This window comes from Colobus angolensis, unplaced genomic scaffold, assembly GCF_000951035.1.
Source record: "Colobus angolensis palliatus isolate OR3802 unplaced genomic scaffold, Cang.pa_1.0 Scaffold224, whole genome shotgun sequence".
NCBI classification, from domain to species: Eukaryota; Metazoa; Chordata; class Mammalia; order Primates; family Cercopithecidae; genus Colobus; species Colobus angolensis.
Genome location: NW_012115422.1, coordinates 1183054 through 1201918, shown reverse-complemented (window position 1 = coordinate 1201918; position 18865 = coordinate 1183054). Strand labels below are relative to the sequence as shown.

Genomic DNA, 18865 nt, shown 5'->3' with positions numbered 1-18865 from the left:
CCCTTAGTCTCCCAAGCAGCTGGGATTACAGGCATGCACTACCACACCCAGTAGAGGTGGGGTTTTGCCATGTTGGTCAGGCTGGTCTCGAACTCCTAACCTCAAGTGATCTCCCTGTCTGAGCCTCCTAAAGTGCTGGGATTACAGGTGTGAACCACTGCACCTGGCCAGGCTTTAGTTTTTTGTTTTGTTTTGTTTTTTGAGATGGAGTCTTGCTCTGTCACCCAGGCTAGACCGCAATCTTGGCTCACTGCAACCTCCGCCTCCCAGGTTCAAGCAATTCTGCCTTAGCCTCCCAAATAGCTGGGATTACAGGCACCCACCACCACACCCAGTTAATTTTTGTATTTTTAGTAGAGACAGGGTTTCACCATGTTAGCCAGGCTGGTCTCAAACTCCTGATCTCGGGTGATCCACCCACCTTGGCCTCCCAAAGTTCTAAGATGACAGGCATGAGCCACAATGCCTGGCCGCATTAGTTCTTAAAGACCCTGTAATTTTTGGAGAGTTAATTTATTATAGGATCTCTCCACGCTTGTTATTTTACATTGGTTATAATAATTTACCTTTTTGGAACTAGACAGATTAAGTAAAATATTGGAAATTCTTTCTGAACCAGGACAAAGAAGATTATTTAAAGAGGCTAATCATTGTGTTATTTAATAAGTAATTGTAAAGATTAAGAAACATGAATAACTTTTGAACCTTTTGTCTTCAAGGTCTGGTCTCTGGCTATTCTTCTTTTGAGTAAGAAGTATAAACAGCTTCCTCATATGCTTACAACTAATTTACTCATTGCTCAGGTTAGTAAAACTACTGGTATTTAGAACTATGCTTTTCTAATGGATTATTCTACTATAGAGGAGAAAATAACTTTGCTAGGTTTTTCCAGTTATGAAGTCAGAAGTATTACCAAATACAGTCAATTACAGTTTGATTACAATTAGTAGATGCCTAACATATTTAATATTGCAAAATGTCTTAAACTATCTAAAGTTGAGGCTAATAATGGCATTTGATCATAACTTTGCATTTTTTAATAGAAACAATTTAATCATTAATAATTGAACTTTCACAATCTTATTTTTCTAATTAATCTTTGCATGTCTCAAATTATAATAGAAAGAACTTTAGCAATTTTAATATAAGCCATTACTAAATACAGGTGTAAGATTAACATTTAGAATGTAGTCATCTGTTTCAATTGAATATGTATACTGTCAAAGGCTCTGGTATAAACTGGATTTTTAACATAAAGTTTGAAGTTTTAGTATAAGTCGTGTGTAATACTTGAAAATTATTCACAAAAAATTTTAAATGAATAATTATATTTGCTGTGAATGAAAGATGAATATGGCTGGCTTAATTGGAATTTTCTGTTGCGGTATTGAATTATATGGTTTTCTTAGCTATTTACAAAGTCTTTTAATAATTTTTTCCTTAGTCTATTGTCTGTGCTGGAATGATGATATGGAATTTTGTTAAAGAAAAAAATTTTGTTGGACAAATTTTGGTGTTTGTTCTATTGTACAGCTCCCTCTATAGCACCTACCTGTGGACAGGTGAGTTGGATTATGAATGAAAATTGAGGTCTGTTCCCCACCCCACCCCATTCCTAATAACCTGAGCTTCTAGTGATCTATTTGAAGTCTGGTTGTACAGGATCAAGGCATGCCCTGAGGCAGATCAGCCCGCCCACAGAGGCCGTCGGCAAAGCTGAGTTCTGTTTCCTAATGTAGTCTAGTCCTGCCTGGGCTTAGGGCCTTGTCTAGTCATATGGTCCTTTTCCCCAGGACCTGTGGCTCTAGGCTGTTGTCAGTGCTGCTCCCTTTTGGAGACAAGAGGGAAGATACTGGAGGCAGATGGAGAAAGGAGGGAATGGGCAAGATGCATGAGGTGTGTTCCAGAGCTCACTATCGAGTCCTGCTGAACAGGGAAATTCTGGCTCTGCCTCATGCAAATTACTGAACTTTTGAAGCCTCAGTTTCCTCATCTGTAAAACTAGGTTACAGCACCTTACAGAGTTATTTTGAGGACAAAAATGAGATGTGAGTATTTATGTCTGGTACATGGTAGGGACTAAACAAATGGAACTATGTTAGTTATTAAATAGAAGGATTAGAGGTAATAAGAGAACAAGAAAACTAGGGAATAAAAGGGTATGGAAATAGAAAAGGACCCAGTGAGAAAGACTGTTTCTCATTTCAACTGGCTCCAAAAAAGATATTCAAAATGTTGTAGCACATTGCTATTTTGAAGTATAATATTTATACTGATGCATACATTCTGGTACATTTGTGAAAAATTCTGTGTGGCTCTTTTGTATTCATCCTACAAATTTGAACCTGTAAAATGGCACATAAAAGGAAATAGTAGAATGGTAGGAGGCAGGTGTCAGGAAGTGACTGCAAAGGATGGCCCTTTGATTTCATGCCTTCAGGATCAAAAGCAGGTCCCATCTCAGTCAACAGCCTTTTGAAGTGAAGCAACAATGTGGTGAGGAATCACGGAATGAAAAATTCAGCACAAACAGAAGATGGTTTGTGCTTCTTAAAGGCAAGTACATCTTGCATAGCATGGGTTTTTATGCAATGTCAAATTAAAAGAGCCTAAGAGTTTATATTTCAAAATATCGATGGACCAACTTGATCTCTAATAACTAGGTTTTTTCAGGTTAACTTTATAATCAGAATAAGAGAGCAGCAACTAGATCAATCAATTAAAATGCCCTAAGTATCTCTGAAACCCTCTTCAAGCATGCATGCCAAAGTCTATTCAAAGAAGTTGTTCTGAATTCCCAAAACCCAATAAAGGTGCCCTTTAACCATCAGATTATTATGCTATGACAGAATTTTAGACCTGAAAATGTCATTTTAAGTCATCCCATTCAATCATTTTTAGTTTTACTCATTTTCATACCATCCTCACAATTTTTGCCATAACTGCATACTACTTGTTCTTTTTTCCTTAAAATTGATTTACTTTTTAAAAAAACTTTAATCAGTTGAGCCTTATATCAATAAAATCCCAGGTTTCATTTGTTAATTATTTTTTTCAAATACACTTTAAAATAAACGCTTAACCAGTCAAAACATTTTCACCTTTGTGACACCTATAATCTCTACACCTTAGGAAACACTGGTCTAATTTAAATCCTTCATTTTGCAAACTGAGAAATAGGCCCAAAAAATTAGACTGATTTAGGTAGGAGCTCTCACAGCTTCTTCAGTGAGAGATCCAGGGCTAGCTGGATTCTGCCTGTTTGTATATAGTTCTTTTCATAAGGCAGGAGTGATGCACATTAGAATTTTAAAGACTGCTTTTGCTATTGTAACACAGATGGTACCCTTTCATGATTGGTTACTTGTTTCCCTGGCACTGCAACTATACAGTGTACAAATGGATTGAGGGAAGAACAGTGGTAAAGAAAACCAATTCTCAAGGACCTGGATGTCAATTTATATTAAATCTAGCATAGTGTTATCTGTACAATCTTAAATCTAAGTATGTATTCTTTATATACAGCTAATATGCAATTCTAAAACCAAAGCAAACTCACAGATTCTATTCAAGCAAAACTACAAACCCAGTAATTCTAATTAGCAACATTAATTAACACGACAAAGGATCTTGTTTTGCTATTGTAAATCATAGCTTGAAACATAAAATGGAACTCACTGCTATGGCTTTTTTGCCTTGCCTTTACTTCCTTATGTGGGGTTTTGACCTTGTTATCTCACTGATATTCTTTCTTCAAACTACCACTTCATTTGGACTGTGTGTTGTAATATCATTTGGCCTTCACTTGACTCAAACTTAATATAAAATCCATTGTAAGCTCTGGCCAGGCACAGTGGCTCATGCCTGTAATCCCAATACTTTGGGAGATCCAGGCAGGAGGATTGCTTGAGTTCAGGAGTTCGAGACTAGCCTGGGCAACATAGTAAGACCCTCTCTCTATAAAAAAAATGTGAAAATTAGCTGGGCATGCTGGACTACATGCCTGTAGTCCCAGCTACTCAGGAGGCTGAGGCAGGAGGATCCCTTGAGCCCAGAATTTTGAGCTATGATTGTGCCACTGCACCCCAACCTGGGCAACAGAGTGAGACCCCCATCTCTAAAATAAAATAAACCCAATGTAAATTCTGAAATCGTGAGACTGCATGTTGGTTACAAGGTGGATACACAGCTGACTACCATTGGAAAAAAAAAAAGAAAGATTTAAAATTTCTCATAGAAATTCCCAGATCCTGAAGAATATGTCTTAGGCATCCTAGGGGTCCACAAATCTGAGTTTGAGAAACTGATTCAAGAAACAAATAATTTAGCTTGGGTCAAGAGGCTAGGTTTCTAGTCCCACTCTGCCCTCTGCTGGCTGTATGACTTGGGCAAACCCTCATTTCCACATCTATAAAATGAAGGTGCTAATTTAAAATAGAGGTCCCTTTCAACTTTAAAGTTCTAAGATCCTATAACTATGTAGAATTTATTAGATAAAATGTTACTTGTATACATAATTACATATAAGTTGTAAGGAAAGTTCAAGAACTTCAAAACATTTGTGCTTGTCTTAAATTCAGTGTGTGTTTGTATTAAGCACTATCATTACACTTAGGACGTTTTCTAAAAACATAACCTGGGTAAGAGTTGCCCATACTTCTTAACACCAGAAGAGGAGGGTGCTTTTATTTTTAGAATTGTTTCGTATTCAGTTAGAAAATGTTTTTCAGCTGGACCCAGTGGCTCATGCCTATAATTCCAGAACTTTGGGAGGCCAAGGTAGGTGGATCACTTGAGGCCAGGAGTTCAACACCAGCATGGGCAACATGGTGAAGCCCATCTCTACTAAAAATACAAAATTAGCCTGATGTGGTGGTGCACATCTGTAATCCTAACTGCTCGTTTGGCTAAGGCATGAAAATTGCTTGAACCCAGGAGGCAGAGGTTACTGTGAACCAAGATCATGCCACTGAACTCCAGCCTGGGCAACAGAGTAAGACTCTGTCTAAAGAAAAAAAAAATGTTTTTCAATTATACTTAAATTCCAAACACATGAGTCAAAACAATAAAATGATTAGGGCTTTTGGAAAGAAATACTTCTTCACACACAATGACTCATGCCTGTAATCCCAGCACTTTGGGAGGCAGAGGTGGGAGGACCCACTGAGCTCAGGAGTTTAAGACCAGCTAGGGCAACATACCGTGACTCTGTCTCTACAAAAAAAAATATTTAGCCAGGCATGGTGGCATGTGGCTGTGGTCCCAGCTACTCAGGAGGCTGAGGTGGAAGGATCACTTGAACCCTGGAGGTCAAGGCTGCAGGGAGTTGTGATCACACCTCTGCACTCCAGCCTGGGCAACAGAGCGAGACCCTATCCAAAAGAACAAACAAACAAACAAACAAAACCAGAGAGAAAATAAAACAAATCCTCACAGATAAAAAGAATTGAGTAAAGAAACAATATATAAGGGAAACAATGAATGATTTTGAATTAAAACTTGCTTCAAAATATTGAGAATAGCATTTATTTAGAAGGAATAAATTCTAAAGCAAAAATCACAGACTACTATGAAATAAGCTTGGTTTAAAAAAGTAAAAAGGAAATAAAGTTTCATGAAGTCTGATCAATGTTGAGTAACTCTCTCTCTTTCAATCTTCTTATTCTTAGGCCTTCTAGCAATTTCTTTGTTTCTTTTGAAAAAGCGAGAGAGGGTACAAATTCCTGTTGGAATCATCATAATATCTGGCTGGGGGTAAGTTGGTAGTTCTCTGTTTGCTTACACTTTTCCATATACACAGTTACTATTCATCCTTTCTTCTTCTCTCCCAATAACCCTTGTCATTGCAGAATTCCTGCTCTCCTTGTTGGTGTTCTTTTGATAACTGGGAAACACAATGGAGATAGCATTGACTCAGCCTTCTTTTATGGAAAAGAACAGGTGGGAAGAGTTTATTGGCAGTTCTGTTCTTGTGAATGTCTCCTTTTAGCTTGTTAATGTGCCTTGCTAGACTTACATTAAAATTAACTTTGAAAATCTATTTCAATTTATTGCATATCAGATTGGTGATTCTATATCACTTTGTCTCACCTAGAACATTAACATTTTACATGTCTAAGTCCATTTTTAGCTGAAGATTTCTAACTGCTTAAAACTCATTGAATGTTCTCAATCATACTTAGGAATTGTGTTTCCTCTGCTGGAGAAAAGAGTGATTAATTTAAAACCATTTAATAAGTTAGCAGTGATAATAAAGGTCAAATTCTTGACTCTTAATCCTATATAAATATAAATTTCAGGACAAAACATATCTAGGAAAACTATGCTTGAAAAGCTGTAGAGTAGGTGGCTTGTGGGACCTGCAGAATTCTTCAGGGGTAGAGTCCAAAGGTGTGTGTTTTTAAAAAACTTCTCCACATAGTTTTGATTTCTTACTCTTTTTTTCTGTTTTGCAGTTTTGGATTTTATTGCATTTTTGTGAGAATAAATAAGATTATACATATAAAAGATTTAGACTAGTCTTGGCATCTGATTAGTGCTCAATAAATATTAGCTATAATTATTTTTAATATAATTACCATAAAAACATCATAGTGACTGAAGTATGCATGAACTATACGTGAAAGTGAGCAGAAACTTAGAAGTAAAGAAAACATCTGAGAGAAATCATTTAGATACCTTGTAAAGGAAACCAGTGGCTGTGTTGGTAACCAGTTGCTATATAATGAAAGAAGCATCTAAAAACCTTGTGTGATTACAAGCAAACCCTAATTTCTCTCCAAGTAACTTATGTTCCTTACATATACTTACCTTTTTAAAAGTGCCACTGTTCTAGAGTATTTAAAACTGTGGAGACACATTGTCCATCAAAAATGTGCCCTAAGATGGCCGGGCGCGGTGGCTCACGCCTGTAATCCTAGCACTTTGGGAGGCCAAGGCGGGTGGATCACGCAGGAAATTGAGACCATCCTGGCTAACATGGTGAGACCCCATCTCTACTAAAAATACAAAAAATTAGCTGGGTGTGGTGGCGGGCGCCTGTAGTCCCAGCTACTCTGGAGGCTGAGGCAGGAGAATGGCACGAACCTGGGAGGAAGAGGTTGCAGTGAGCTGAGATCGCGTGGCTGCACTCCAGCCTGGGCAACGGAGCAAGACACCATCTCAAAAAAAACAAAAACAAAAACAAAACATGTGCCCTAAGATTATCAAGATGAAGTTGTGAAAAGTGGCCTGGTACCTTTTTTTCATTTCGGCAGATGATCACCACAGCGGTCACCCTGTTCTGCAGCATCCTGATAGCTGGCATATCACTCATGTGCATGAACCGGACTACCCAAGCAGGAAGCTATGAAGGTTTTGATCAGTCTCAGAGCCACAAAGCGGTGGAGCCTGGAAATACTGCTTTTGAGGAGAGTCCAGCACCAATAAATGAACCAGAACTTTTTACAAGCTCTATTCCAGAAACAAGTATGATCTTTTTAATTTTATTTTTATTTATTTGAGACAGAGTCTTGCTCTATCATCCAGGCTGGAGTGCAGCGGCATGATCTCAGCTCACTGCAACCACTGCCTCCTGTGTTTAAGCCATTCTGCCACTTGAGCCTCCAGAGTAGCTAGGACTATAGGTGCCTGCCACCATGCCCGGCTAATTTTTGTATTTTTAGTAGAAATGGGGTTTTGCCATGTGGCTCAGGCTGGTCTTGAACTCCTGAGCTCAGGTGATTCACCCGCCTCTGCCTCCCACAGTGCTGGGATTACAGGCGTGAGCCAGCCTGATCTTTAAACATAAAGAAACTGCTACATGCCTTTGTAGCATGTATCCTGAATGTTTTGTTTTAGGGAAACTTCCTTGAACTATTTTGAATATCATGAGTACTTGTCAAATGAAGAATTTGAATCACAGTCAACAAACTCACTTGTAAAATTATTAATTAGATTTTTGTTTATAAGTCTTATTGTGAGTATACACTTTTGTTAAATTCTAAAACTTCCTTGGACCTGAGAATATAGAAAAAAGTAACAACTGAAGGAAGGCCCTAACTAGCAAACTAAGCACATACATAAGTTAATTTAACAATATTGTATCAGGCAAGCACCATCAATAAAATGAACTAAAGGAGGCCTATTTGAATCCAGATTAATGATGTAAGTCAGGTTTGGGCAAACTATATTCCATAGGCCAAATCTGGCCCACCACCTGTTTTTGTATGGTCCCCAGCTAAAAATGTTTTGTTTGTTTATTTATTTATTTATTGTCACAGAGTCTCGCTCTGTTACCCAGGGTGGAGTGCAGTGGTGCAATCTTGGTGCACTGTAACCTCCACCTCCCGGGTTCAAGCAATTCGCGTGTCTCAGCCTCCCCAGTAGCTGGGACTACAGTCGCACACCACCACGCCTGGCTAATTTTTGTATTTTTAGTAGAGACGGGGTTTCACCATATTAGTCAGGCTGGTCCCAAACTCCTGACCTCAGGTGATCCACCCGCCTCGGCCTCCCAATGTGCTGGGATTATAGGTGTGACCCACTGCACCCAGCCTAAAATGTTTTTTACATTTTTAAAGGGTTAAAGAAAAATTAAAAGACAAATATTTTGTGACTCTTAAAAACTACATGAAATTTAAATTTCATGTCCATAATTTTATTGAAATATAGCCATGCTCATTCATTTATCTGTCATCTATGGCTACTTTCATGCTATAATGGCAGAGTTGAGTCTTTGGGGCCTATACTAGGGCAGTAGGTATTGGATAAACAGGTGAGGCCAAACTCAGGCAAAGTTGTATTGACAGGGTTTGGTAACTGATTAGAAGCTGAGTGAGGGCTAAGAGAGAAACTGAGAATAACTTCCAGAAATCTGGTTTAAGTGAACGTGTAATTGTGGGTATTACCTAAGAAGGGGAATTCAGAGAGAACAGAATTTGTAGGGGAAGATAATGAGTTCAATTTGACCCTTCTAAGTTTGAGATGCATGAGACACCAAGGATTCATTCTAGTTTCTCAGTGTACCTCTTAAAATGGGGTGCTTAGATCTGAACATAGCATTCCAGTTACCATGGTCCTAGGACACAGTAAGCATTCAATATTTGATGGATGCTTGTTGACTGAGTGCAGAATAAAGAGAATCATTCCTGTCCTTACTTAGAAAAGAAACGTTTAATTCTGCCTAACATTACATTAGCTTACTCTGATGATTTCATCTTGAATTTATGAGCAACTAAAAACCTGCCTCCCACCCCAGTACATTACTGAATGGTTTCTCTCCAATCCTGAATTTTTGCATCTGGCTTTTAAAAGTCTAGGGCAAGGCTGGGTATGGTTGCTCACACCTGTAACCCCAGCACTTTGGAAGGATTGCTTGAGCCCAGGAGTTCAAGACCAGCCTGGCAACATAGTGAGACCCTGACTCTACAAAAAAAAAAAAAAAAATTAGCTGGCCGTGGTAGTGCACACCTGTAGTCCTAGCTACTCAGGAGGCTGAGGCAGGAGGATTTTTTGAGCCCAGGCAGTTGAAGCTGCAGTGAGCCATGGTCACACTGCAGCAATCCAGCCTGGGCAACAGACATCCTGTCTTTAAAAAAAAAAGTCTAGGCTGGGTGCAGTGGCCCACACCTGTAATCCCAGCACTTTGGGAGGCCAAAGCGGGTGGATCACGAGGTCAGGAGTTCGAGACCAGCCTGGCTAACATGGTGAAATACCATCTCTACTAAAAATACAAAAATTAGCCAGGTGTAGTGGTGGGTGCCTGTAATCCCAGCTACTCCAGAGGCTGAGGCAGAAGAATCGCTTGAACTAGGGAGGCGGAGGTCGTAGTGAGCCGAGATCGTGCCACTGCACTCCAACCCCAGGTGACAGAGCAAGACTCCGTCTCAAAAAAAGTCTAAGACAGGACTTCAGTATTTACCTAAGCCTGTCAGGACTGAGATTTCTTTGTGCTTTGATTTGTAATCAAATATGTCAACTTATTTATTATATGTTCCTTCCCTTCCCTTCCCTTCTTCCCTTCCCTTCTCTTGAAACAAAGTCTTTCTCTTCTCTTCTTTTGAAACAAAGTCTTTCTCTGTCTCCCAGGCTGGAGCACAGTGGCCCAGCCTTGGCACACTGCAACCGCCACCTCCTGAGTTCAAGTAATCCTTCCTTTTCAACTTCCCAAGCAGCCAGGACTACAGGTGCGCCACCATGCCTGGCTAATTTTTGTATTTTTAGTAGAGGTGGGTTTTCACCATGTTGGCCAGGCTGGTCTCGAACTTCTGACCTCAAGTGATCTGCCCGCCTCAGCCTCTCAGAGTGCTGGGAATACAAGCATGAGCCACCACGCCTGGCCCAGTTTTCTTTTTTAAAAGAAATAAAACTTACCAATAAAGTCAGAATGTTTGTTAGAATCTTTCATTCCCGTTAACTCCAGAAGCAACCACTATTATGAATTTGGATTGTATCCTTCCAGAGCAGAATTTTACTATACTTTTATAATATGTGTAGTTTTCTGTCAACAATATATAGTATTTTTATATGCTTTTACATTTTTATATAAATCTTATACTGTAGATGTCTTATTGCACTCAATATTTTTGAATTCATTTTGTAGATATAATCAATTGTATGCATATACCAAATTTTATTTATTAATTTCCTTACTGATGGATTACATTGCTTTAAAATATTTTGCTATTAGAAACAATACTTTAATGAACAGCTTTATTCGCATCTCCTTGAGTATACATCAAGATACATCAAGATTATACCTAGGATGTTGCTGAGCGCCGTGGTTCATGCCTGTAATTCTAGCACTTTGGAAGGCCAAGGCAGGTGAATTGCCTAAGCTCAGGAGTTGGAGAGCAGCCTGGGCAACATGGCAAAACCCATCTCTATAAAAAAAAACAAAAATTAGCTAGGCATGGTAGCACATGCCTGTAGTCCCAGTCACTCAGAAGGCTGAGGCAGGAGGAACACCTGAGCCTGGAAAGCAGAGATTGCAGTGAGCCAAGAGCACACTACTGTACTCCAGCCTGGGAAACAGAGAGAGACACTGTCTCAAAAAAAAAAAAAAAAAAGTATGCCTAGGATGGTAATTTCTGAGTCAGGAAATAGGTAAGTTCCCATGGCTTTAATGTGAACCCTTTGTACTTTGTTCCTAATGTTACATCTCTAACCTGATCCCTTTATATAGATCCAATCCCAGATTTCCTGCTGTCTACACATGTATTATTTACATGTCAGCCAGGCGTGATGGCTCATAGCTATAATCTCAGAACTTTGGGAAGCCGAGGCAAGCGGATCACTTGAGGTCAGGAGTTTGAGACCAGCCTGGCCAACATGGTGAAATTCCATCTCTACTAAAAATACAAAAAATCGCTGGGCTGTGGTAGCAGACGCCTGTAGACCCAGCTACTCGGGAGGCTGAGGCAGAATTGCTTGAACCCGGGAGGCAGAGGTTGCAGTGAGCCAAGATTGCACCACTGCACTCTAGCCTGGGTGACAGAGCAAAACTTCATATAAAAATATATATATCTTTCTGAATATGTGGCCAACACTTACTTGTTCTCTTTTTCAAACGTACTGGAGCTTTTTAAACAATTATCTTCCTTTTAATGGTTCCATCATTCTTTAGAACTTCCCGGCTCAGCAACATCTCTGCTGTTTCCCCTTCAGGTGAATTAGTCATTTAGGGCATGGAGTTCTCCCTCTGCAGGGTCCCCCTCCTTCCCCTGATCTCCCATCTCCCCACTTTGGCCTCCAGTCTCACTGCTGGATTCTTGTAATTCCCTCCTAACCAAACTGCCTGTTTCTTGTCACTCTGGTCCAGTCTGTTTTATAAGGGAAAAGGCCAAATTAATCTTCGTCACGGAGCTCTGGCCACATCAGGCTCCTGCTTCAGAGGCTGCAAGGGCCTTGCAGTGCCCATGACGCCCAAAGAACTGCACTTAGTGCCCAAGCCTTTCCACTGCCGGTCATATCCCTCTCCAAGCCTATTCTGCCTCCTCTCCCTGGAGCTGCCTGAGCTACCCAGTGAACCTTCCATTCTTTGGTCCACACCCGCACTCAGCACTCATGTTATCACTTCTCGTCATGCCTTTACTTCAGGGCCTTTAAAACTGAAGCTCACTAATTTCTTTATTTGGTCATTGTTGTTGTTGTTGTTGTTGTTATTTTTATGTTTTTGAGATGGATCTCAAAACATAAAATTGTTTTATGTTGCCCAGGCTGGAGATCATTGTATAATGATCAAATCAGAGTAATTAGCATATCTATCACTTCAAAATTTATAATTTCTTTTTGTAGGAACATACAAAATCCTCTCTTCTATTTTGAGATGTACAGTATCTTTTTGTTGACTGTAGCCACCATACTGTATGATAGGGCACTAGAACTTACTCTAATGTAACTTTGTACCTGTTGACCCCATCCCTGCCACCCCCTACCCGCCCAAGTATTTGGTAACTACTACTCATCCTTCTTTGCTTTCCTTTCCTTCCCTTCCTTCTCCTACCTCCCTTCCTTCCTTCCCCTCCCCTCCTTCCCTCCCTCCCTCCCTCCCTTCCTTCCTTCCTTCCTTCCCCAGGCTGGAGAGCACTGGTGCAGTCATTGCTTCCTGTAACCTTGAACTTCTGAACTCAAGCAATCCTCCCACCTCATCCTCCCAAGAAGCTGGACTATAGGCATATGCCAGCATGCCCAACTATTTTTTAAAAAGTTTTTTGTAAAGACAGAGTCTTGCTCTATTACCCAGGCTGGTCTTAGATTTCTAGCCTTAGCTGAGCATGGCAGCTCACACCTGTAATTCCAGCACTTTGGGAGGCCAAGGCAGGCAGATCTCCTGAGGTCGAGAGTTCTAGACCAGACTGGCCAGCATGGTAAAACCCCATCTTTACTAAAAATTTAAAACTTAGCTGGGTGTGGTGGCAGGTGCCTGTAATCCCAGCTACTCAGGAGGCTGGAGCGGGAGAATCACTTGAACCCGGGAAACGGAGGTTGCAGTGAGCCGAGATTGCGCCACTGCGCTCCAGTCTGGGCAACAGAGCGAGACTCCACCTCAAAGAAAAAAAAGGTTCCTAGCCTCAAGTGATCCTCCCACCTCAGCCCCCCAAAGCACCAGGTGTAAGCTATCATGCCTGGCCACATTCAATACTTCGATGATATTAAGTTTTTTATATTTTGTATATGAGTGAGAAGATTTGAATACTTTTGGATAGATACCATGTGAAAACTATTGAGGCTACGTGGGAAGTGTGAGTGAGTGGATTTTGTTTTGTTTTCTTTGGCATCTCTTGAAATTGTCCATTTCTGTTGTGGTTGGGCTCTGCTCTCACGTACTAGTTGATTGATACAGGTTGTTGCTCCTGCTCCATGGGAAATGGTGAATTACACTGCCCATCAATAGAGCCAATAGCAAACACAAGCACCAGTGAGCCTGTGATTCCTTCGTTTGAGAAAAGTAAGTGCCTCTGGACTGAGGATGGGATTAAGGGACAGAAGATTCCTTATTCTTATCCCCCAAAAAAACTCTACATAGGATATCTACAGAAGCTACAAACATCAAGAATATAGATTCTCAATTAAGAGCAAAGAAGTGCTAATAGGGAATAATTGTGCATAGACAGAATACTCACTTTAAAAAATAAGGTTCTTACAAAGTAATAATAGGTAGTATCATACACATTCTCCAATAAATTTAACCCAAGTGATAAATCCAGGAAGTTTGCCCTAAAGGGCATTTTGGTGGGAGGTGGGGAGAGGGAAGCTTTTTTCTTGTTTTAGAAACCGAGACTTTTCCCCCATTCTCATCCCCCAGGACCAGGGCCAATTAATTTGTTCTTAATTATGTTTTGAATCTGTATGCTTTAAATATGGCCATTCTTATAAAATAAGGAACAAACACCTTTAAAAGTAATAACCTCTTGGCCAGGCACAGTGGCTCACGCCTGTAATCTCAGCAGTTTGGGAGGCCGAGGCAGGTGGATCACAAGGTCAGGAGTTCGATACCAGCCTGGCCAACATAGTGAAACCCCGTCTCTACTAAAAATACAAAAATTAGTTGGGTGGGGTGCTGGGCGCCTGTAATCCCAGCTACTTGGGAGGCTGAGGCAGAAGAATTGCTTGACTCCAGGAGGCAGAGGTTGCAGTGAGCCAGGATCATGCCACTGCACTCTAGTCTGGGTGACAGAGCAAGACTGTCTTGGAAAAAAAAAAGTAAAAACCTTTTGACTAAGAGATTGAATTACATTTGTGGCCTAAATTTCAAATTATTCAAAACAACCAAATGTACTTCATACTTGCGTGGAATTGCAATGCATTTTTCATTGATTATACTTATTTATAATCAAACTAAAAAGGGAAACCCCCCAAAGTGCTCTTTTTGATAAGGCATATATCAACTATATTATTGCTAAAGGCATTATGTTTTTATATAAGAAATGTAAGGATTATAGGAAACAATGTATGCAAATCATTTAGCACAGTATGTGGTATACATAGTAAATGCTCATTAAAATATGTAATAGCAGTAGTAATTATTGTTATTCAGATGGGATTTATATTTGGCTGCTATCTGCTGGCAAGGAATGAATCTTAAATAATAATAGAATTCATGTTTCCATAAAAAGTAGTGAAAACATATCAGATATCAAGCATTCACTGACTTTTTTTTTTCTTTTACAAGAATCCCTTTCTGGCAGTTAAACCATCTTTGTTTTATCTGTCTGCCTTTTTTCTAAAATTGTTTCTTTACATCAGAAAACCCAAGGTTGTCCTCCTTATAGTTTTCACCCTACACAATATACCTACTAGTAAAATCCATTAACAAATTCAACATGTAATCTGATTTGGCAAATTTCATTTTCCCTCCCCAAATCTCCTAAGGCTTTGCTTATCTGTCATTTTCTTCATTAATAATGTTGATTCTTGGCTGAGCGTTGGTGGCTCACTCCTGTAATCCCAGCACTTTGGGAGGCCAAGGCAGGAGGATTGTGCTTGAGCCCAGGAGTTCAAGACAAGCCTGGGCAACGTAGCCAGAGCCTGTCTCTACAAAGAATCAAAAAAATTAGCTGAATGCAGTGGCTCATGCCTGTAATCCCAGCTACCCAAGAGGCTGAGGTGGGAGGATCACTTGAGGCCAGGAGGTTGAGGCTGTAATAGGCCATGATCATATCTGAGCAACAGAGCAAGACCCTGTCTCAAAAACCAACAAACAAAAAGTTGATTCTTGAAAATTCTCTTAAATTATAGGGGCTTGGATGTTCTGATCATATTTTATAAAAATCATATAGAATGAGAGCCGTTGTATAGGGACTTCATCTAATCATACAATTTAGTATCATCCCTAAGCCTAAAATAAAGCCTGAAGGAAATTAAACCATGGGCAAATTAGAATTTTTAGAGTTGACAATATAATTTATTCTCTACCCCTTGGCATAGTACAAAGGCAAAAATAAGTATCACATTTAGATTGTTGAATGGCAACAATGTATGAAAAAGCAAATGAAAGATAGTAAGATTTATTTTTATCCATTTTTGTAATATCTGTACACAATTTTTTTTTTTTTTTTGAGATGGAGTGTCGCTCTGTCGCCCAGGCTGGAGTGCAGTGGCGCGATCTTGGCTCACTGCAACCTCTGCCTCCTGGGTTCAAACAATTCTCCTGTCTCAGCCTCCCAAGTAGCTGGGTTTACAGGCTCCTGCCACCACGCCCAGCTAATTTTGTGTGTGTGTGTGTGTGTGTGTTTTCAGTAGAGACAGGGTTTCACCATGTTGGCCAGGCTGGTCTCAAATTTCTGACCTCAAGTGATCTGCCCACCTCAGCCTCCCAAAGTGCTGGGATTACAGGTGTCAGCTACCACGCCCGGTTTGTACACAATATTTTAAAACCAGATTTATTATATAGAGGTATACTTCCAGGATTTTTCCACACATATATACAAATAATTTTTATTCAAATAGGATCATACTACAGAGACAGTTTGGCAACCTACTTTCTTTTTACTTAGCAACATTATGAACCTTCCCCCATGCCATCAGCAATTGTGCTAGACCATGTTTAATGGGTATACATGGCCTTTTCTAAAATGTGGTTTTAGGAAATACAAATTTTTTCTTTTAGCTTGAGGGCAAGAGCTATAGAATTGTGGTCTTTAATCACTGACTTGTATAAGACTATATGTTGGACTAGACATCTATTTTGTAAAAAATGTTTTTCTTTGCTTTTGCTCCCATATATAGAGCAGAGCTAAGAGAAAAACAAAGGCTTCCTGTGAAAAGTCCCTCACCTCTATTTTTGGCCAGAAAAGAGTCATGCCAGTGACTTGTGTTTGGTTCCGTATGTGGTTCCGTATACAAAACATGGCGTATAATACTTTTATGGTTCCTCAAAGGTGTTTCCTAAGTCAAAGTTTTTTTCAACTTTTATTTTAGATTCAGTGGGTACATGTGCAGTTTTGCTACCTGGGTATATTGCATGATTCTGAGGTTTGGGGTACAAACAAATGACCCCATCACCCAGATACTAAGCATAGTACCCAGTAGTTTTTTAGCCTTGCCCCCTCTCTCCCTTCCACCTCTCGTAGTCCCCAGTTTCCATCATTACCATCTTTATGTCCATGAGTATCTGAAGTTTAGTTCCCACTTATAAGTGAGTACATGCAGTACTTGGTTTTCTGTTCCTGTGTTAATTCACTTAGGATTATGGCCTCCAGATGCATTCATGTTGCTGCAAAGGACATTATTTCATTCTTTTTTTTTTTTTTTTTTTCTGAGACAGAGTCCGGCTCTGCCACCCAGGCTGGAGTGAGCAGCTCACGGCAACCATTGCCTTCTAGGCTCAAGCCATCATCCCACCTCAGCCTACCAAGTAGCCAGGACTACGGGCATGTGCAACCACGCATGGCTAATTTTTGTTTTGTTTTGTTTTTGAAACGGAGTCTGGCTCTGTGACCCAGGCTGGAGTGCAGTGGCACGATCTTGGCTCACTGCAACCTCAGCCTCCCAGGTTCAAGCAATTCTCCTGTCTCAGACTCCTGAATAGCTGGAACTATTCACGGCTGCCACCATGCCCAGCTAATTTTTATATTTTTAGAAGAGATGGGATTTCACCATATTGGTCAGGCTGGTGTCAAACTCCTGACCTCAGGTGATCTGCCCACCTCGGCCTCCCAAAATGCTGGGATTATAAGAATGAGCCACCACATCTGGACTTGTTTGGTTTTTTTTAGAGACAGGGTTTTGCCATGTTGCCCAGGCTGGTCTTGAACTCCTGAGTTCAAGCGATCTGCCCACCTTGTCCTCTCAAAGTGCTGAGACTACAGGCATGCGCCACTGTGCCTGGCCTATTTCATTCCTTTTATGGCTGCATAGTATTCCATGGTATGTATGTAGCACATTTTCTTTATGCAGTCCACCATTGATGGGCACCTAGTTTTATTTCATGTCTTTGCTATTGTGAGTAGTGCTGTGATGAACATGCAAGTGCATGTGTCTTTTGGTAGAACCTTTTTTTTTCTTTTGGATACGTACCCTGTAATGGGATTGCTGGGTCACATGGTAGTCCTATTCTAAGTTCTTTGAGAGAATCTCCAGACTGCTTTCCACAGTGACTGAACTAATTTACGTTCCCACCAATGGTATACAAGCATTCCCTTTTCTCTGCAGCCTCACCAGCATCTGTTGTTTATTGAATTTTTAATAATAGCCCTTCTGACTGGTGTGAGATAGCGTCTCACTGTGGTTTTGATTTCTCTGATGATTATTGATGTGGAGCATTTTTTCATGTTTGTTGGCTGCTTTTGTGTCTTTGAGAAGTGTCTGTTCATGTCTTTTGCCCATTTTTTAATGGAGTTATTTGTGTTTAGTTTGTTTGATGGTTTAAGTTCCTTATAGATTCTGGATACTAGGCCTTGTTAGATGCATAGTGTGCGAATATTTTCTTCCATTCTGTAGGTCGTCTGTTTACTCTGTTCATAGTTTCCTCTGCTGTGCAGAAGCTCTTTAGTTTAATTAGGTCCCACTTGCCAATTTTTGGTTTTGTTTTTGTTTTTACCTTAAAACTTCCCAGTGTAGTGTTTTTGTTACAATTGCTTTTGAGGACTGAGTCATAACTTCTTCCCGAAGGCCAATGTCCAGAATGGTGTTTCCTAGGTTTTCTTCTAGGATTCTTACAGTTTGAGGCATTACTTTTTTCTCTCTCTCTTTTTTTTAAGACACAGTCTTGCTTTGTTGCCCAGGCTGGAGTGTTGTGGCACGATGTTGGCTCACTGTAACCTCTGCCTCCCAGGTTCAAGCGATTCAGCCTCCCAAGTAGCTGGGATTACAGGTGCCCGCCACTGTGCCTGGCTAATTTTTATAGTAGAGACAGGGTTTCACTATGTTGGTCAGGCTGGTCTTGAACTCCTGACCTCAAATGATCTTCCCACCTCAGCCTCCCAAATTGCTGAAATTATAGGCATGCGCCACCATGCCCAGCCAAGACATTACATTGAAATCTTTAGTCCATCTTGAGTTAATTTTTGTATATGGTGAAAGGCAGGGGTTAAGGCTAATTGTAAACTCTTTAATGAGAGGTAACAGATAATAGTAATTTGTTTTACAGTTAGCCAAAATAGGGTATTCATGACTAAAATATAGATTTATCAGTGATAAAACTTCAGTTATTAATTTGGCCTTTAAAATCATATGTATATAATTTAAATATATACAATATAAAAATAAAAATATAATATATATTATATACTTTTTCAACCCTTGTCCCCCTCCCTTCCTCCTCACCTCTAGTAGTCCCCAGTTTCTATTGTTGCCATCTTTATGTCCATGAGTATCTGAAGTTTAGTTCCCACTTATAAGTGAGCACATGCAGTACTTGGTTTTCTGTTCCTGTGTTAATTCA

The 18865-nt window shown here is 40.1% G+C and overlaps 1 protein-coding gene across 3 annotated transcripts in view; it reads left to right on the top strand.

Annotated features, from left to right (window-relative positions):
- GPR155 (G protein-coupled receptor 155) overlaps nucleotides 1-18865 on the top strand; it is a 53505-nt gene that overhangs the window by 19298 nt on the left and 15342 nt on the right. For 2 of the 3 annotated variants that reach the window (XM_011943979.1, XM_011943980.1), the window contains 6 exons: nucleotides 720-803; nucleotides 1445-1562; nucleotides 5670-5754; nucleotides 5850-5940; nucleotides 7257-7467; nucleotides 13325-13429. In XM_011943979.1, the coding sequence (XP_011799369.1) occupies nucleotides 720-803; nucleotides 1445-1562; nucleotides 5670-5754; nucleotides 5850-5940; nucleotides 7257-7467; nucleotides 13325-13429 (694 nt within the window). The remainder of the gene's footprint in view (nucleotides 1-719; nucleotides 804-1444; nucleotides 1563-5669; nucleotides 5755-5849; nucleotides 5941-7256; nucleotides 7468-13324; nucleotides 13430-18865) is intronic. The other variant, XM_011943982.1, reaches the window with a different exon arrangement.